The 21644-nt window shown below is 44.6% G+C and overlaps 1 protein-coding gene across 1 annotated transcript; it reads left to right on the top strand.

The window, feature by feature from the left end:
• The first annotated feature begins 16998 nt into the window (after nt 1-16998).
• LOC121086056 (translation initiation factor IF-2-like) lies at nt 16999-17940 on the top strand. Its single transcript, XM_040589233.1, has one exon. It carries the CDS (start codon nt 16999-17001, stop codon nt 17938-17940), a length of 942 nt encoding a protein of 313 aa, XP_040445167.1.
• The last annotated feature ends 3704 nt before the right edge of the window (nt 17941-21644 follow it).

Genomic DNA, 21644 nt, shown 5'->3' with positions numbered 1-21644 from the left:
ATCTCTTCATCTGTCAAATTCCCACAGACCAGATGAGAGCAGAACAAATCAAGCTCCAGCACACACACAGAGTATGTGCCAGCTTTCCTACAGCGTAATGAGTACCGTACAGCTTCTCTATGCAACAGGATCACTCTCTATCCTAACCAAGGGAAGAGAAAGCAAGCTCATACTGTCTGCATTAGACCTTCTTCTCAGCTCCAGAAGAAAGAGGCTTAAATACGTAATTTAAAACACAAGCATGAACACTTCAACTTTGAATTGACTGAAGCAATGTAGTAAAATGATGCACCTCAGCTTGGATTGCTCCAAATCCTTCCATGAGGAGTAACAGACGCAGCAGAAGCTTGGTTTACAGCCAGACACAAAAGTTTTAATGACATGAAAACACAGGAATAATACTTCCTTCATGAATGTATAATATAAAACCCACTTTGCTCAAAGCTTTTCAATACTACTCATTTTTGATTGAGAAATACCACAAGATCAACTCAAAAGAATTTTATTGAGAAAAAAAAAAATTGGAGAGCAGACCTCAGCTGTAACAATGTACGTAGCAGTTTGCACCGCTGAAGAACCTATTCCTTTGATAAGTATCTGTAGTGTAGACCTATGGTAGTGCGCTCCTCCTACATAGTCCAACACAGCAACACATGGAAGGATGTGCCCAGATGTTCTGCTGACTCTGTTCTGCTGTCTTGCTTTTGTAAAGATGAAAAGACTAGCAGCAGACTAATAATTACACTTGCATTTATGAAAATAAGTTGGAACAAGAGTTTCAACATTCTAAGCGTCAAACTTTTTTAACTCAAGTTGCATCATGGAAATGAATGAAGTACGTGGGAGGTGAGCAGCAGAGAAATGAAGGGTGACAGCTGTTAATGTACTTGGACGACACACACCAATCGATGTTGTTAAAGAGCAGAATGGTGTCAATTCCCATTTTTGCAGCTATGGCACACCCCTTTATTCACAGAACACATGATACACAATTATTCTGCAGAGGTCACGGAAGTCAGCTACCCCTTTTCATCTCATTCAACATCAATTAGAAAAGCATGCTGAAGTTCACTGAGATTGATGTTTTTTACTTTTTATGGCAGTTAAGGGACTAATTCTTGACTCCAGAAGCTCACAGCCTGCTATCAAGTCCTCGGGGCCAGGGTGGGGGCTGCAAACAGAAAGGAATAGGCAGCTGTTCTGGAAATGAAGTGAAAAAATTAGAGATACCTTTGGCGCATGTGTCAAAGAAACATTAAAGCTGGCCCTGGAAGTCACCGTCGTTCTAGAGAGAAACAGCAAGGGAGAAAAAAAAGGTTTGTAGTGGCCTGACTTGATTTGAAGCAGCAATTTCACCACCCACAGCCAGCTGTTCGTAGGGCAGAAGCACCAATTGTGCTGGTCCTGGGACAGCTACCAACTATTGTGCCCAAAATTACCATCCACAGCAACAGTATTAGCTGTCAGTGCGTATTTCCTAACATGGTGACATTCCTTCTGCCTTCTTGCTTTTGTACGGGTTTTAATCTTGTAAGTAGTGCCAATCTTCAGTGCTTTGTTAGAAGTCCATCCTCAAATTCCCTCTTGTCCTCTGCTGGGTAGCTTTCCCTAGCTTGTCTGCTCTTTATGCAATACGTGTATTTCTACATATACAGTAAGATTTTGGAAATGTATAACCCATTGGAGGACTATGTTCAAAATCATAAATACACACGTGCAGAAAAGTGAACATCTTTAGATCTATAAAGTTAACAATTTCTTTTCAAGCTTCTTTTTTCTATCGCTAGGCTTGACTGTAAAACAGAGCCCCTCAATAAAAACACACCGCATCAGATCCTCCTGTGCCATTTTAGGTTATCACCTCATCAAGAAAGAAATCCTCTTAAAATTAAAAATAGCCTCCAGGTTCAAGACTAGGCAGAAAAATTATTCCCGATGAGGTAAAAAGGAAAAAAATCCATTCTCCAGTTGATTTATTAAAACGGGCAAAGCCCATGTACAATGAGACAACAGCACACTTTGCTTTCATGAGGAGAACCAGTCTGGATTCATGCCCATCACTGTTCTGCCCAGACACTGCCTCTTCAGGAGCTCCATGTTCTCCATTCCATCACTGTCTCATACACAGCTTATGGGAAGATAATGCAAAGCCACAGTGAAAAAAAAACCCTTCCCTTCCCCACCCCCCTGACCTTATACAGCCCTCTGATCTCTCTACAGGAGTTTAGTACCCAGTGATTTCCACTTTAAGGAACAGCAAACCTAAGGCAAGCCTGAAGTCTCCCCAGTTGGCACTGACCTGCTCTGCAACAATCCAGACTGAGCTGCCCTAGCCCAGGTCTCCCCAGACATGTCCCCTTTTCCAGCTACTGGGCATTTGGAAATGGAATGCATTTCTGAAGTTCTTGTCCCGATCAACTGCAACAGGACAAAGGGCAACTGCTTTAAACTAAAAGGGTACTTTAGATTAGACATAAGGAAGAAATTCATTACTGTGAACATGGTGAGACACTGCAACAAGTTGCCCAGAGAAGCTGTGGATGCCCCACATGTGGATGGGGCTTTGAGCAACCTCGTCTAGTGCAAGGTGTCCCTGCCCATGGCAGGGTGGGGGTTGGACTAGATGGTCTTCAAAGGTCCCTTCCAACCCAAACCAACCTGTGATTCTAACCCTACATTCACACACTGTAAGTCAGACAATGCCTGGTAGCTTCAGATTTGCCATTAATAGACTGCATGGCTGATTCACACATTCACAGTAAGCCCAAAACACTCCCCGAGTGCCAAATTTATTGCACATTTACAGTAAATCAAACACTTCCCAGAAGCTTCAGGCTCGTTGCACATGCTATGCACAGTAAAAACACAGCAATTTCTGTCTGGGAAATCCCCTGCACACAACAAATGGCATGGTAGCCTTCACGCAGCGGCTAAAATGAAACACGTTATGAAAGCTGCGTTGCTGACGGTGTTGGGCCTGGGAGACACCAGGCGACTAACCTGTATTCTCAAATGTAATAAGAAGCAAACGCAGGAATAATACCTCCCTCCACTTCTCTAGATGGTGTGCAGGAAGATGCACTAAAAATGAAATCACTCACTGGCAGCTGCAGCTTGACTTCAAGCAGCAAGCCTTGAGTTAGAGCCCACCAACCTGAATCATGCTCCTGTTGGTATTTCTAGCTGCCTTCCTATGGGAAAGGATTCTCACTGGCTAACATAAAACTATTGACATTACATACAGTTGTTTAATTACAGCTGTTTCTTCCACTTGCTTATCAGGAATTATATTCTACCATTATAAATATTTATCTAAGGACATTCATATTAATATAATCGTTCATTCTGTTACCGTAATGTATTCCATTGTAACTAGTGGAAACGGCACATCAGGAGACAACTGAGGTTTTGATCAGATCTGTGATTATCCGCTGTGCTGGTTTGGGCTGGGATAGAGTTCATTTTCTTCACAGTAGCTGGTACGGGGCTGTGCTTTGGATCCGTGCTGAGAGCAGCGCTGATAACGCGGGGCTGTTCTCGTTCCTGCCGAGCAGGGCTTGCGCAGCCCCAGGGGCTTTTCTGCCTCTCACCCCCACCAGCGAGCGGGCTGGGGGGGCACACGGGGCTGGGAGGGGGCACAGCCAGGACAGCTGACCCCAGCTGACCGGAGGGACATTTCGTACCACGTGGCATCATGCTCAGCATGTAAAGCTGGGGGAAGGAGAAGGAAGGTGGGACATGCAGCATCATGGCATTTGTTTGCCCAAGTAACCGTTACACAGGATGGAGCCCGGCTTTTCTGGAGAAGGCTGAACCCCTGCCTGTCCATGGGAAACTGTGAACAAATTCCTTGTTTTGCTTTGCTTGCGCAGCTTTCACTTTACCTATTAAACTGTCTTTATCTCAACCTATGAGTTTTCTCATTTTTACTCTTCTGATTCTCTCCCCCGTCCCACCAGGGGGGAGTGAGCGAGCGGCTGCACGGGGCTTAGCTGCTGGCCAGGGTTGAACCACGACATCTGCACAAGTTCACCATACAAGATTAACTTTCTTCAATTAATAAAACTAACTCTCAGCTTTCTTTTCCACTTCTGCAGTTACACAAAATCTATTTCATGTATATATCTCCACTCTTAAGACTGTCATGATAAATGGAGCATATTAGTGAAGCAGCTTATTATTTCAGTTTAAAATAAATATACATAATTAAAGCAAAGTTTCTTTGCACAACAGAGACTGAAATTCCTAACATCTGGAAAATGTAAAAACTCAATCATTAGGCTACAAAGTCTCAGCAATCGCTAAAAATTATATAGATATTCAATACTGTGCCACATTTCTAAAACTTCAGTGCAGTAATCTATGAAACATGCTTTTCCCCCACCTTCTATATAAAGCAGTTTATTTCAGGTTATATATGCACTGATCATATCTAAATTATTTTCAGAAGGGTATGTTTCAACATATCGCGTACAACAGCAACTAGATTTTGAAGCCGTCTGGCAGTTACATTTCTTAAAGCCTTAGTTTTGTGAAAATGGATCAAAAGTGGTTTAAAAGCTGAACTATGATCTAGGATTATACTGCTTGTTCTGTAAGGAAATAATTTGCAATATACATCATCTAAAGAAATACCTTTTGGACTATCACGGTGTTTCATTTTTTTCTCAAAATTTCTGTTATTGGGGAAAAATAGAATACAGAGACAAAAATATTTTCATTGACTCCCACAAGTCTTTTATTAGACTCAAGAGGCAAAGAAAACACATAACACCTGGAAGTCTGATGGTAAGAGGAAACTGGAATTATTTTTATCTATTTCCCCTCTACACCTCCACTACATTTCTTCAGCCCCTCATTAAGTCATATGTCAACTTGGGAAGATATTCTTTTCCTCCAAACTCCCTCTGACAATGCATTAATTCTCCAGCTCATTTCTGCCACATAGCAGTTTTCTCTCATGTTTAACCTTCTTAGAGAAGGAGTTCACCTTTTTGCCCAAAGTAATATGTTCACACACACACACACCCTTTGTTTTTTAATTCATCATTAAAATGGTATTCTGTGCTTCAACCAGGTTAATCTCAAGTGTGCACCACAGACATTACCTCATCTGTGCAGCATATGCAGTTCAGAACTTGCAATCTCCTTTATGTGACAATCTCTTCAAGATTGCAAATTATCATTTCCCTATCAGAAACATGAAAGCATTTTTCACATTATGAAGAGAACGATGGCACATAAAGGAATCATCAGGACCTGCATTATCTTTAAAAGACAATGAATGTGGGGTAAAAAAACCCACATGGTTCTTGTTCACATGGATTCAACAATGGTGTCATTTGGTTTTGTAAAGAAATCAAGATAATTTTTTTTGTATGCTTGCAGTTTCTTTTTTCTTCTGTAAAAAGGCTGCAAACTTGTCTCTGTGCCCTAGCTAATAGATATTCCATTATACCTGAAGGAATAACAATTTTTTAAAATCATGCAACCTATGCACACAGCAGTTGTTCGAACTTAGCTGCTTGGTTCAATGCTAGAACAGCCAAGCCTGCATTGAAGAAATATTTTTAGTGCTTCATGTTTTGGCACAAATTATTTATGACCCAGGATAGCTGGAAAATTATTTCCATAAGCAGTTTGCTTTTCTTCTTTCTTTTCATCATTTTTCCTCTAAATGCTGAAGCTCTGCATAACCCATATGTACACTCCTTTATGTGTTCTGCTAGTGATACTTTGTTCGCTTTTGTTATTGTATGTAATTCCTGGCTACCTAAAGCACAAGTATTTAGCATTGCTAATTTTTAAGCATTTAATGCTCAATCCTGTCCATGTTGGTAAAACTACTGGATTTCCAAAAAGAACAGAACAAATCACTCAAAAATGAGCATTGCCTAGCTTGCCTAAGCCTGAAGCTATTATACCCTCCTATATATTATATTATATTATATTATTTAAAGCAAGCTTCATAAAGGGTACATTTTCTTTTCTATCTTTGAGAAATAAAAAACCCCGGTAAAATCGCAACACTCATGCATGTTTCTATTATCTAGAAAACAACCACATACTAAAAAACATCTCCAAACCCACATACATAATACTTCAAAGTCTCTTGATCTAACCAAGCAGTTTGCATTTAGAGTCCACATCTCCACTAACACCACGGTTGCATCTGGATCATTACATTTAACAGCCCTCAGTGGACCTACCCCTCCCTGAACCCTTTAATACCTTTGGCCTCCACAAGTGTTGCATGTATTCACATACTTTTCTCTCACTGCAGTCCTAGGAGCCTGAATTAGCTGTATTGGCAGAAACCTCCAGGAGGTTTGAATAGTGTGTTTGGAGGATTAAAACAGTCAATACCCCACAGCAGAATAAAATGCCCCTCTAACAGGAAAAAAAAAATATGGAAGAAAGCACTACCCAAAAAAAAATATCTGTCTTTACAATTTACATTAATAAGGCTTTTTGATCACTTTAAATATAAATTAGAAAAAAAGTCTGGGAAAAAAAATCCCTACACCTTCCCATCCAACTGACTTTACCTTTTCCTTCAAACTATTTGCGGCAAACTCCAAAGACAAGAAAGAACTGACCTTAAGGCTGATCTCCATCAAATGTCTTCTATGTTACTTTTAAGTTTGACTAGATCTAGACAGTGCATAATATACAGCACCAAAGCTCAAGGAAAGTAAGAGATTTCTACATTAAACAGAGATAACACCTAAATTACTTATTAGGAGACATAAACTACATCCCTGATGGTAGAAGATAACTCACTCAGTATTTCCAGGACTATGCACTGACAACGTCAACAGAAGGGTGCAAAATATAAAAATGTTTATTTAAATGATAAAACATAGCTCAGAAGAGAGACTGACTATGTATGTAAGCCTTAGCATTCATTAAATCTCACATTTCACTGAGGACAAAGAGAGGCTGAGGGAGAGCAAGTACGGGGCTGTGGGGATGTTAAGAAAACACCCCTCCCAACAAATACCAGGGAATTACAATAACGTTGCACTGCTTCATTTCCAACATAAAACTGCTCCTGAACTCTGTATTCCTCAGCCTGAGAGAAGCTGAATAACGCAAGAATTTGCTGTCAAGCCTGTTCAGATGTACAGATACAATCTGCGTGAACTCGGCAAACAGACTCAAGCACAACAGAAACATGTAGGTAACCGTAACCAAGAGTTTTGTTAAGATACAAATTCTGCAGAGTATAAAATATTTATCATTGCCACAGGTGGTGTAACAGTTTGTTGTGCAGATGCACAACCAGCCTGTCTTATTAAATCTATAAAAGGAGCAGGTTTACCAGCTTTACCTGAACTCAGAGCAGTGACTGAAACACCAAACCCTTACGCAGAGTCCCCAGACTCCCTTCTCTTTGGGTGATCGTCCTTTGCCAAACTTTCCTTAACACAGGCAACGCTTTCTGGACATCAACGTTACCAGAGGGCTGATAAGAACTGAAAGAGATCTAACCACCAGCAGAGGTTTAGATTACATATTAGGAAACATTTCTTCACTGAATAGGGGTGGTCAAGCATTGGAACAGGCTGTGCAGGGAGGTGGTGGAATCACTATCCCTGGAAGCGTTTAAAAACGCATACGTGCAGTGCTTAGGGATATGGTTTAGTGGTGGACTTGGCAATCCTGGGTTAATGGTTGGACTTCATGATCTTACAGGTCCTTTCCAACCTAAATGGTTCTATGATTTGGCTGTGAATGTTGCAATTGGAGTTGGCATCAAAGCAATTCAGCTGCCTGTCCTTCCTCCAGAGCCTCATACTCGCACGGTGCATAGTCCCATGCCCAAAGCAAAGTCAGTTATGCTGAGGAATACTTTGGGGCACCTACTCAAAAGCAGAAAGGCCAGATCCGATTGCAAAGACCCAGAAGTACTAAATCAACCAACAACCAGAGCTCCAGCCCAGGCTCAAGTCTCCAGATGCTCTTCCTCTTTTCATTTCCTCTCTGAATTGCTCTCTAACATCTGTGTTTCCTTTTAAATACCATGCTATGATCCTAAAGCATTTGTAAAATACATTAATTTATACCAGGGTAGAGGGCTAGCAGATAAACACAGGGGTTATGTGTATGTACAGAAAGTGTGGCAGAGCACAAACATCCAGAAGGCAACATCTCCTGTTCATGGTTCCTCCAAGCAGCATCCCCCAGCTCCTCCACATGCTCGCCTCTGCTGAAAGTCTTGCCTCGGTTGTGGCTGTTTCCTATTTTCCCACCTTCAGCTTTAAGGCAGCCTGGAGAGCAACACATCTGCTGAGGAAACGAGATTTCTAAAAGCTTGCTATTCAGTTACATAGTTTTTGTCAGATCTAGTCTCCTCACCTTTAAATTAATTTTCAGAGTCAATGAGTTTTCAGCTGTATGTTTACATAGTGCTGAGCCCTTGGAAGGCAGAATTAACCAGAAAGACAACAACCAGGGGCCGTCTCAGCTACGTAACAGTTTTAAAACCCAAACAGGGGACACAAAAAGTCATGGAGAAATGGCACAAAAGCCTGCTGTTCCTGCCTGTAGCAATATCTGCTCTTACTCCCACCTCATTAATTGCTAGTTTTCCTGATTATAGAAACAGCTTTTTCTGCTGCTGAAATGTATGGTGTCGTGTCATTTGCATATGCAAACTGACATGCGAACAATGAACCAATTGCACAGTTCCTTAGAGAGCAACAATGTAGAGGATTTACGACATGTATATGGCAACAGGCAGGGAAGGGAGTATGGGGAGATGGACATACAAAACCGCTCATGATGTTCTTTATATTGTTTTTCTGACAAATAGTCTTTCAGGCTGTTTCTTGAAATAAAATATTTAACATATTCGTGGATTACTGACAGTAGATTTGGGAAAAGAATAGAACTAAATATCTGTGCAACTTTGATTTGCCTCCAGATGCATACCTGTTTATCAGATTTTAATATATAATCTCTGATTACATGATCACACACTGTTCTGCCACAGTATCTCTATGTTATTCAATGCAGAGAAGGCAGCATTAATTTAATGAACAGAAGCCTAGCATTTTATTTTCTTCCTGTTATTCCAGGTATAAACCAAGACTTTATTTTCACATGCCATTTAAACTCTACTATCCAAAAGGAATCACTTATTTCCTTATGGACATCCATCGCTGTATCAAAATGCTTCACTAACTTTTTATTATTTTCCTCCTAGATTAGATGGGAGACACCATTACTACTCCCATTTTACAGACCGTGAACTGAACTAGAGACAGATTAGGGGGAAAAATAAATAGTAATTTGAGATGCCAGGAGCCTGCTTTTTCAAAGCACTGGACATTATATAGGACTTCATAGATTCAAAGCACAGCTCTCATCACGTGAACTCCACCTCTGAGCGCCTAGCATTCCCACATCACAAACATGAAAACAGTAATTGCCTATAGAAGATTTCGCTTAAATAATCTGACCAGGAAAATGTACAGCCCTGTAGCAATAGCAAGGATAGGCTCCAGTTCTCCAGAACATCATTTGGCAGCCTTCATCATTGAACAATGGTTATACCACATCCATGACAAATGAAGACATTTTACTGAAGGCAAACACAAAAAAAAAAAAAAACAAAACAGAAATTTTGTCACATGGACTGATTCTGAACCACAGGGCTCACCACTGTGGATGACATCCTTAGATTCACCACAAACACACCTGCTGCTTGAGGTAAGAAAGCAACTGGCAGCAGGAGTAGGTTGTTACATCTGCGTGGACCAGCACTGGAAAGGAACACAAGGCACAACTCACCAGAAAACTTCTCAGCTATCTGGTGATTGCAAAAGATGGGTGAGATTTAGGAACCCTAGACACCATACCTGCTTTGAGCAGGAGCATGATTTAACAAACAGAGTCTTTCTCCTTGAGCTTGCTCCCTTTCTGCCCCATCCTCCACCACCTGTTTCAGGCCCACCCACAGCCCTTGGTTCCACTGCAAGCTTCTCACCCTAAACTCTGCCTGAACAGCCGCAGTTCCCTGGGCAGTAACAGAAAACACCCAATTGTGCCTCCTTATTTTAAAACACAGAAAAATTACTCGGAAGGTATGGACTGTTTAGCCTGACATCAGTAGACAGCTGAATAGAAAGCCAAAGACAGCCGCACCGGTACAGTATGGTTGGATCTCTCCCACGCATCTGACTTGGAACCGCAGAAGTGAGACCTCCTTTACACGTAGATAGTAAGAAACACGTAGATCAACAACCACCTTACTGAAGAATATCAAAATGTAAGATGTGGTTTAATGAGCAATTATCTGAAAGGGACTTTTTCCTGGGTAAACCTTCTGGGAGTAGTTCTTAGTCTTTTTATCTATTCACTGATGGTCTACACAATGTCATAAGATCTTGATCAGTCAGGCTTGCACATGGCACTAAAAGCAAGGCCTGCAGAAAGCAATGAAGGGATCATGTCATTCTTACAAGTTCTGCTAAATAGTCACAGCCCCGCAGGACGTTTCAGGAAAGTCAAATGGAAATCAGAAATGCAGGTCATGCTGGAAGGACGGAAGACTACTTTGAAAATCAGTTTCTCAGAGGGAAGCCAAAGAGTTCATTCAAATAAGCACCAGAACACAAGCTTGCGGCATAAGGTGCAAATGGAAATATTGAGTGAAAGGAATTGATTTTGCTATAGTACAATCCACTCACAAGACCACTACTACATGCAGTCCTGATGCCCACTTCTCCAAATCTCTCATCTTTCTTACAGACAGTTGTACAGAAGTGGTAAAAAATTGGAAAACAACTCCTATAAGTGTAAGCCAAGGAACAATTGCATAGCTACATTGGGCAGGATAGCTGTTGTCCTTTCTGACCCTGGAACTGGTTTTCAACCCAGCTCTTTCATGGACACTGACCAGGCCCATAAGTTTTGTAGCTTCCCATGAAGACAGCTATTTTTTTTTTCATGTTTTGCATTTAAGCTTTCCGCACTAAGTCCAGGAGTTGTAAAGGAAAGATTTCCACATGCACACAGATGTAATAATTTGGCTTCTGATCTTAGGAAAATATATGGATGTCAATTTTAACTTTGTTTCCTAAGGAAACCGAGATGCACAGGCACCATGTGTCTCTGTATGTGTATGACCCAGGCATCATGCAAATCCTCTGGCCAGCTTTAACCAAATTTGACAGAGGAGTACAGATTGCTTTGAGCTATGAAGTTCCTACACATTTTCATAGGAACAGGAGTTCAGGTACAAAAGGGGGACTTTATAAGCACCCTGCACAAGGGAAAGTGGTAGTATGATCCCTCAAGGTAACAGGCACTAAATGAGACTGCAAAAGAAGATCCTACTCACAGCAAAGCTTCACTCAAAGCTCAGAATCAATCACAAAACAAAATCTCTAGAAAGTGCTGGAAGGGGTGAAAGCAGATTAACAGAATTATTTGTTTTGATTGTCCTCAGAAATAGCAAGCTTGGCCCCAGCTGCCGAAAGGTGCTGACAGGCCAGAACCGAAGGGAGGGGAAGAAAGCTGCCCCCCCGCCCCCACGGCTCTGCCTGGCGCGGCTGCTTGGGCTCTCACAGGGACAGAACTGGCCAGATCGGGACAAGGTGTTGGTGCCAAGCCAGAGGGTAGAAACCATGGGAGGGTTCATCTTCCCCTCCATGCTGAGCTATGCTTCACCTGCAGGAATCACCAGCCCAGCCCACACCTTCTCTGATCAGTTCCCTGTTGTCACAGGAACCTGCCAAGCTGAAGAAGATTGTAAGTAACTCCGCTTATGAAAAGTACTTGGCAGATTCTTCTCCCTTTGACTCATTTACTACCTAAAAATGCAGTCACCTAAACATAGGTGAAATCTCTATCAACTGAGATGTACCCTCTGTTGTAAAATACGTACAGAAGTGCTAGATACATGGAAGAATCCCTTTTTTTTTTCTAGGAGGCTATATGACCCCACTCATACTGTTGCAAACTATTTTCATATAATATTTAATAAACTTCCTTGGTGAACTAGCTTTGTAGTAAAGCATCTGAATAAGTCATGACACTTTATTTGGCTGATAATCTGCAAACAACACTGGTACCAAATAAAAACAAAATTAAGAAGTGAACTGTGTCTTAATATTTGGTTGAAACTCTAACAAATACCATGATAAATTCTATTTAACTATTAACAGTGCTTCCTGGCAGCTCTAGAAACACCATTTCCCCAGTCACTCTTTTCTTCTTTATTCCCAAAGATAAACATAAAGTTTACGCAGGAGTAAGCAAACCTTATATTACATTGTTATTCAAAATTGTTAGTGTTTTTCTCTTGTTGACTTTTGTTTTCACTGACATATTGTGAAAATACCCGTATTTTCTGTTCTGATTTCAGCCAAATATTAGCAGTGAAATGTTTTCAAAACCTAACACTACCACAAGTCTAGAGAAAAAGCAAGTGCTCAAGAGTATCAAACTCCTTATTGTCCTAGCTGTACTTCACAGAGATGACACACCTGAGAAACAAATGCTTCTAGAGTCAATTTACGAGTTCTAAGACCACAAAACAGTCGCTTCACACATATGTATTTACTATCAGAGAGTGATTTTCCATAAAAACAAATGGTTTTGCTTAGACAGTTATAACATTTTCAGCTGGTAAAGAGTTCTTTACCTACAGGCAAAACCTTTTGGGGTTTAATTGTGGGAAAGTCATTATTAAATCTATGAACTTTAGCGTTAGTATAATGTGACAGTATTTCTAAAACAGACCTATGTCACAGCAAGTACATATTCCTTTAAATATTTTAAGTGGAAAAATCCTCCAGGGGAATAAGTAGGACAAACATGTTTACGATTATTCAGCACTGTGGATTGCTGAACTGGTGATGTCAGCTGTACAAGGCATTTCTGCAGGCAAAAAAAAAAAAAAAAAACCAAGATACCATTCAAATGGCTGTATCTATGTCCTCACACCGAAAGCAAATGCTCCATCCTGCTGGCCCAGAACAGATGAGGGGGTGAGAGGGTCTGCTCCTCACAGCTGCATATAAGAAAAATACACCAAAACCGACATCGAATACATTCAGCTTCCAAACTAATGCATTTCAAAGTATTACGTACTAGCAGAAAGTATTCTACTAACAATAATTCTTTCACATTCAGTGCTTTTTAATGTTTGGAAAAGGTGAAGCGAACCTACTCCCTCAAATTCTCAGTGCTGGGTGTTTTGCCAGTCACCCTGCATCACGTCCCTTTTGATGAGGATGGGAGCAAATGCTGTGTCTCAGGATGACAGGGGCTGTGTCCCTGACGCGACATGGGGCTTCTTGACAGGCTTCACTGTCACTCTGCATCAGCGCCCTGGGAGCTGCCACTTGGTTCAGCACCGGCTTGGGCTGCTGACGGGAGGGCACTGTGCTGACCTGGCCCTGGCTGCCCCACGCGCCACGGCCCCACGCGGCACCGCAGCTGCTCACGCACCTGCAGCTGCACCAGCTTCTTGACACCCTGCCAGGCCGCAGGGCCGCCTGGGCCAGCCAGCTCCTTCCCCTCAGCAACCAACACGCTGCCACCACAAGCAGAAAAGTGATTCCACCAGGTATCGCTTCTCGCTTGGCAATGAGCTAAAGCACCAACCCAGCATCACTCCACGGCACCTTTACACAGGCGAGTAACCAAAGCCAGGACCCGATTTTCTGCCACTAAACGTTCCATCTTGGATTTTCATCAGGGAAGGCAAGTTAACAGCATCCAATTATCCCGGCCCTCTAGTAATGACACTGTGCCCCCTGCAGTTTCCAGGGAATACGGGCTCTCTCCCGCCTGCCTCCTCTGAGCTGCGGGGCACGAGCTTTGAGCTTTGCTTACCCAAACTGCTTGCTTTCAGCCCGAGGGAAAGTCTGGCTTGAGACTGCGCTAGCATGGCTAGCAAGGGCTGGATCCTGGGAAGGAGCGCAACACGAGAGCTTGGGCAAAGAGGAGTTCTGCATCTCATTAACTGCTTTTCACTGCTGTGGAAGGTACTCAGGGGAAAGTCTTTATCAGTGCAAAAACAGATTTTCAGAGAAAGTACCCTCTTCCCTCTGGAAGCTCAGCCTTCCTCCTTCCTCCGCTGCCAAGCAGGACAGACACACCTATGTGCCACTTCCATGTTGTCAGACCAACTCCAGAGGCCACAGAACCAGCACCGCTCCTTGAGCATCCCTCCTGCTGCACCACCCGCCTGTCAGCGAGGGATGCTGTTGCCAGGGCAAAGCTCAAACTGAAGGCGAGGGCAGTTACATCTGCATGGCGGGGCCTTTCTAGGAAACTTTGTAATAAATATCTACAAACTCACAGATGGCATGTTACTGGCTGTATAATTACCATCACAAATCATTTTTCCACACAGAGTTAAGCACAAGTTCGCAGCAATCCTGTATTATTAATATTGCAAACAACGTTATTAACACTATTGCAAATAACATACAAAGCAAATAAAATACACAGCAGATGATACCTCTGCAGAATGATTGAGAACTAGTGAAAGTACAAGCTTCACTGACTATACCTATTCCTAAAGGACTAAGATTTAATCTAAAACTTCCCTTCTAAACAAATCATGATTTCTGTAACATAAATAAAACACTTTTCTGGCTCAAGCCCAGGCAGCATGTTGACCCATTTACACAACCTTGTTTCCTGCTCATAGGTGGTAATTACCACATCTGTGTTTGTTTCTGAAATTGGAAATTAAAACACAATTTGGTTTACCTAAAACAGGGTCATCATCTGCAGGCTCAAGAAGAAAACAGCTTTCTGTAACACTTAGGGCTCACCAAATCCACACTGGCTGAACTTAAGGAGGCAAAGGAATGTAAATTTTTTTGCCTCATGTGAAATGTGGGCTCTCACGGAGTCAGGAGCAAATCCTTTTCACTTCAAACAGGCCAGAATTGGGTCACCTCTGCCACCATATCCCCCTTCAGCAAGTGAAATTTTGAGAGAAGGAGTAACAGACTATGCATTGAAAAACATTACAGAGTGTAATATTATTTTCAGTTTTACAGAACAGCTAACATGCCTGGTGACTTTCAAAGGACCTTCTAGTTTTTAAGCAACTTAGCCACGCAAGACAACAGCAAAGATTAAAGCAAGAAGTATGCAGTTCTTCACTCCCATGTGGCTTCTTTAAGATGGGATCTGTTGTTGCTGTGTTCCAGTGGGGGCTCGCCAGCCTCTCAGCGTCAGTAATTTCTCCGCAGGGTTTCTCTGGTCTTCCTACCTCACTAGCTCGTTTCGTTAGAAATACTGAATTATTTGCACTACATCACTGCGAGGCAAGGTGGCATTATTCTCTTAGTTGTATATGCAAGACCTTGAAAGACAAAATTTAAAGCTGAAATGTTTGATCTCTCAAACGGTTCTGATCAGGAAGCAACAAGGCCCGGCTCTCCCCTGGCTGGCAGGGCAGAGGCTACAGCATCCTACAGCATCACTGGGACAGGGACTGATGGCCACAGGCTGGGCTGATGTGGGGTCCTGGGCCATGGGCAGGGTGGGTGAGGCCCCAGGTGAGGCTGGGCAGGGACAGAAAGACTATTAGTGCCCTCAGTTTTGGATGTCCCAGCTGGAAACAATGGGAGATGGGTGTTGTGATATCTTTGTGTGCTGTAGTACTTCACGGATTGACAGTGTAACTCTGAACAACTTAGAAGCGTTTCCGAAATCAGATCTCCTTTAGTTCAGGTCTCAGCTGCTCTTTGAGCACCAGAAATAAGAACAGCACAAAATGGCCATCCCAGAAAAGTTTGTTGCAGGAACCAGCCCAGGTAACAGATGAGCTCTGCAGCAGAGGCAAAGCTGTGTCCCCAGCAGCCCTGATCTGCTGCCTGCAGGATTCCCCCTCCCGCACTGCCTACTCCTGCTGCCCACACAACACCACAGCCCACACAAAGGAGGAACAGTGACTGAAACACCTGGAGTCACTTGCAGGGCATGAGGTATCTTCTGCATCAAATGAGGGAGTCTTGCAGCAAAGATGATGCAAAAATCTCAAAACCAAAACGGTCAAAAAGCCCATTACAGTAAGGCCATGTTAACTTGTAGGGAAATTTTTCATTCTGTTGTTTGCTAATTTTTGAGTGCTTGATTTTATGTACCTATTCTTTTAACAGTATTTTACTCTGTGAATTTCCTACTCAGAAAAACACAACCTCCCAAGCAGCATGAAAAAAACCCTTCTCGTTGATTATAATTCTACCAATCCTGCACTCCATCACCTTGCTTGGGACATCAGAAGCTGCAGGCGAGTCCTGTGTGACTTGTGTTAATGAAGATACAGTAGGAGTGTGCCTAGGGAAGGAAGGAAGGAACACAACTTCCCAGCAGAACTCGGTTACTAGACTTGGGAAAGAGGGGGGAAGAAAAAATAGCCATAACAATTCTTCAGTCTGAGTCACTCATGGCCACACAGATAGCTCTGCAAGCACTGCACAGCAGGCAGCACAAGGGCAGGAATGAATAAACTGGAGATAAGAGAGGAAGAGCTCCTTACCACCAAACGTGAGAGCACCACCAGTGCCACTGGCACCTCCTCTCTGGCTAGCGATAAGGTATGCTCACATGGCTCCTGCACTTAGTGTTGTGGCAGATCGTCCTGAGTATTAATTTATACACTTGTGTTTTTAAGTAGTTTTCTGAAAGCTTGATGCCACATTTCCGCACAAACAATTATTAGCTCTCACCCTTTCAGCCTGGAAGGCAGCACACTGGATTTAAGCCTTCACAAACAGTAGCACTAGCAGTCTACACACAACCAGGCATGCCCTAGCATCTAAAATAAAGGCTGCTGATGTGTTTTGTATGAGAATCACTGCACATTAATTTCACAGGGCACAGAGTCCCCGGTCCCCTCCGTTCTGGCAGAAGGTCCACAGCACGGGCTTTGGGCTCCCTTCTCATTTGCTGTCTGTCTGGCCCAGCAAACCCGGCGGCCCCTTCCATGCAGCACCCCAGCTTCACCCAGAAGGCCGCATGTCCTGTGGCAGGAGCAGTGCCCTCAGCTACCCCCATCTTGGGAGAGAAAGACAAGGCTTACCTCATGAGCCAGAAGCACGCCCTGGAGGCCAGGTGTCGGTTCCCCGGCAAGGGCTTGCAGGTAGGTCAAGGCCAGCGGCACCTTCCCCTGCACACCTCGGTGGCCTCACCTGTGCCTCAGCTGCGCGGCGCCCGCCCCGCCAAGGGGTTATGCTGGGGACCGGCTCGTTCCCTCTCCCCCGGAAGAAGCGGGCACAGGCCGAGCTCGGGCAGCACCTGCACAAGTCGGCCCCAGCACCGGTGCTAGAACCCGGCCGCGGTTCCACACCCAGCCGAGGGGCTGGCGCTCCCCAGCTCCTCCGGCCTGGCTCGGAGACCCCAGCGCGGGGCCCGAAGCCGGAGGGGGCGCCCCTCGGCCGCCGGACAAAGGCCCTGGGCGGCCCCCGGCAAACCCTGCCCGGCGGCCGCCCCGTCCCTCCCGCCTCGGCGGGCGGCGCGGCGGGGCCGGGCGGCACGGAACGGCCCCCGGGAGGACCCCGGCCCCTGCTGCCGCACCAGGGGCGGCCAGCGGGAGCGCGACCCCGCTCGGCCGGGGGCGGGGGGTGCCCGTTCTCCCGGAGAGCTTACCCAGCGGCCGCGGGGGCCAGTGGCCGAACGGGTCCGCGGCAGCGATGGACCGGAGAGCCGGGCCAGGCATCGCCTCCGCTCCCGGGCGCCGTTCTCCCCCCGCGGGGCGGCGTGCCCGCCCGGCCGCCAGGCGCCCCCCCGAAGCCCCGCCAGCTGCCCCCGCACCCCCCGCAGCGCCTCCCGCCGGCAGCCCAGCCTGTCCCCGGGAGTCGGGACGGGGGGCGGGGGCGGGCTTTTCCCGGCGGTGGGGTTTCCCGGGTAGCACGGCACAGCATATGGTTTACATGTTGCACTACTGCATTCAAGGGCTAAAATTCAGCCCAGGGATTGACTTGATGTAAAAAAGCCCTAATTACAATAATTTAGAGGTGCCTGAATGACAGCAGGCTCAATTTTTGGTTGAATTTGCAATTAAGGGAAGATAATTATGCCTCGCACTAGCGCAGAGTATTAATATTTATGGTAGGAGCCAGAGGCTCCTTTGGCCGGGAGGATGCGGCGGAGCAAAGGTTGAAGCCCCGCGGTATTGGGGAGGGGAAAGTTTGGAGCCCCATAAAGCAGGAAGACCGCGGCTGCCTCCGTAGCGCTGATGGAATCCAGACCCCGCCAGCGCAGGAAAAGATTTATACATATCCTTTTATATATATTTATATCGCCTGAGATACGGATACTTCCTCTATAAACCTTTTACCATTCAGCAGGCACCTCCTTCACCTACTTCGGTTTTACTCCCGACTATCGATCCCGGGGGCTTTCCATGCCTCATTAACAGATTGGTGACTAAATGAGTAGAATTAATTTTTAAAACCCTTTAATTTACTTTATTAATTACACACATGCGCCCTTGACTACCCTGCGCGTCCCGGCTCCCTCGGCACACGGTGCGGGAAGCGGCTGGAGCGGGGCAGGGAAGGGGTGAAGGGCTCCGAGCCGCCCCCCTCGCCACAGCCGGGGCATCACCTGCCGCCGCCTTTTAGCGACCATTTACGGTTCCTTCCGTGACGCCTTCGCCGGTGCCGGGCTGAGCACAACAAAGGCGAGAGACCCGGGGCGGGGGCGCTTCCCCGACAGCTTTGGCCACTCGGTTTCGGAGAGAGGCGAGAGAAGCGGCTTTAAAAACCAGCGCGCACCCCGAACGCCCCCGCAGGCCGGCGGCGCAGGCAAGGCGCGGGGAAAGCTGCCCCCCGGGCCGGCCGCCGGTGCCCGGGAGCCGCGGGCCGCCGCGGAGTGGTGCGGTGGCACGGGTCCCATGGCAACCGGGAGGGAGGGCCGGGGCGGCGGGGCCGGCCAGGAGGGCTCCGCGCGGCGCCCGCGGCTGCCGGTGCCGGTGGGGCGGTTCTGGCAGCGGGGCGGCCCCGCTCCGAGCGCCGGCTGCGAGCTCCCGGACCGCGCGTCCCCTTCCGTGCTGACGGCGTTAAGGCGCCTGTGTGCACCTCCACACCAGCGGCGGGGGCAGGTTTCAGCGCAAACGTGTGATGCGGAGACGTAAACGAGTCAATACGTAAATGCTCCCCTGTATTTATATACGTCAAAACGATCTTGCCGCCGGGAAAGGCTTCTGTACCTTTCTCTAAGGCAGCCCCCGCCAATTAAAGCAGAATAGTGGGAGGTAGCAGCCATAATTTGTTTGGTTTTCCCTCTCTGAGGACTTCCACTTACTCGCAGCGTTGCCTTCAAACGGTTAAACTCCCAACCCTCAGTCCACATGCCAGTAAATTAAAGAAAACCACCTTTATTTATTTATGCTTATCCTTGAAAAAATCCCTGTAAAACCCTGGCTGATTTTGTAGCCGTGTTGAAACACTATCTACATTTTATTTTCATGAACTAGAGGTAAGTCTGACAGTGTAGAGAGACGTACACCTATGAATCGTTGCATCGTTTACAGTGCAAGTCAGAGGTATATTGTACCAGTCACCATTGGCTTCATACAGCTCCTATCCTTTTGTATGCCCTGTCATTTACTAAGCTGCTCTTTTTGACGAAGAGGGTAGGGAGGTGGAGAAAAAGAGATGCAAATCAGGTTTTGGGGGGTTGGAAGATGAGTATATATTGTCTTGCTAGTAGAGCTGGCTTTGCCATTCCAACAGTTTATGCCAATAGGATGATTTATTAATGGAGTTAGCATGACATTTCCCTGCACTGCCTGCGGAAAGGCATCACAGCATCATTGTAAACTCATCAGCGCTGCATGGAGAAAAACAATAGGATGCGGAAACTGCAGCTGGCTGGAAGAGAGGAACCTAAGTGGAGAGCCTTAAAGTATCTTCCATGAGGACAAATCCTGCCCCCCAGACTTCCAGATGATGAAACGCTCCGGTCCAAGGGACTAACAAGAGACCTCTCCAGCTTCCAAGCCTAATGCTGAGAATCTGGGGGATTTAAATGATTCACTGACTTTGTACCTGTCTTTCTACACAGAATTTAGGATGAATTTTATCCATGGCTAATCCTATTGACTTCAAAGGGGATGCCTGCAGGAGTGAAGTGTTTTTTACTTAAGTGAGATCTTAAATATGTTTGAAAAAATGAAACAGCTTTGCCGTTTAGTTTCTAAGAATAATGCTGCTTGGATTCTGTTTCTCAGAAAGTTCAGTTTTTAATTTCTCTGTAATCTGACTAATTATCTCTGAACAAGTCCTCAATTTGGGGACAGCAGTCAAGCAGAAAGGCTTCATATTGTTTAGAATCCACTTAAAAGTGAAATATGGTACAATCTAGTCTGGACTCAATCAGAGAGACCCATGGACAAAACAGGTTTGGTTTGGATTTTAAAAGCACAACTTAAATGTGGAGAAAACAGCATGGTGAGATTTTAATCAGTGCAGTAGTGTTTGAAATCATGGAAAGAGAAGATGCTTCTTGTCTGGTTTTCTATTTTACTGCTAATTTCAAGGAAATCTCTTAACTGTGAGTTCATCCTCTACTTATCAAAACACTTCTCAAGACAATTTCTTTTACAGTAATGGAGATTCCCAATCCCAGCAGTTGAGTTAAGTCTTCGATGTTTCTTCTCTTCCGATAAGTTCAATGTTTCCTGTTTTTCCGAGGTTCTCATGTTGGTTGATTTGTGTATTATTGGTGTTTGTTTGTAGTGCCATTCTCATCACCCCCAGTCAGCACCTTTTTCCAAAATAACTATGAATTCCAAAAAGTCAGACCTGTCACCTTGTTCAAACCAAATAGCAACCAACTCTATGGGAGAGCTGTTCACTGAGTAAAATAGTCTCCAGGCTTGCCCATATAGGTAAATAGAATGTGCAGGGATGTAACATTCTTTAGAATAATATCTTGGAAACTCTGACCATTCCTAAGTGGAAGAGACAAGAAGCTGTGCCATTACTTGAAAATGCAAATGAAGCACACAAAATTACAGGTTAAAAAAACAAACAAACACAAAACAAAACAAAACCTTCCCCTTGAGAGGAACATCTTTCAGCATCTATGGATTACCATTTTTTTAAGACAAGTGGGCAAGAAGATAAATCAAGCTGCAGAGTTTATCTGATGAATGCTGTCTTCATATGAGGTCCTGTTTGGTCTTTATCTCTTAAGCAGAGATTGACTTCAATTGCAGTTAATATAAAGATTTATTAACTTGAGGAGTAAATATTGACCAAGGTGAAGCCAAGGTCAATGTTTACCTAAAGGACTAATAAATCTTTGCATTAACCTAAATATGGAAGCTGGTGGGCCATATTTTGCTCTCAAATCAGTATCTACCCTAAATTAACCCCAGTAAGATCAAGGTATTTGCACCAAATGTGTTCAGGATACACAGTGTTGTAAAATACATACTGTGTTGATTTATCATTGAGAGAAGAATTAGGCTTTTTTTCAAAGGGTAACTGATTATTTCCTCACATATTAAAATCTAAAGAATAAATAGCAGTAGATGGGTAGAGTTGTTTTTGCTTAAAGGTGAACAGTGATTTAAGTGAATATAGGTGCAGGCAAGGGGTTTGTTTTAATTTATGCACTGATGGGTAAATATTATAAATTACCATGGAGATAAA

The sequence above is a fragment of the Falco naumanni genome, chromosome 4, assembly GCF_017639655.2.
Source record: "Falco naumanni isolate bFalNau1 chromosome 4, bFalNau1.pat, whole genome shotgun sequence".
Taxonomy (NCBI): domain Eukaryota; kingdom Metazoa; phylum Chordata; class Aves; order Falconiformes; family Falconidae; genus Falco; species Falco naumanni.
Note: the sequence above shows the minus strand (reverse complement) of the source record. Positions and strands in the feature narration are given on the sequence as shown.

Bases quoted from the DNA above. Each gene is read 5' to 3' on its own strand.
- LOC121086056 (XM_040589233.1), top strand. From the start codon at position 16,999: ATGTCCTGTGGCAGGAGCAGTGCCCTCAGCTACCCCCATCTTGGGAGA.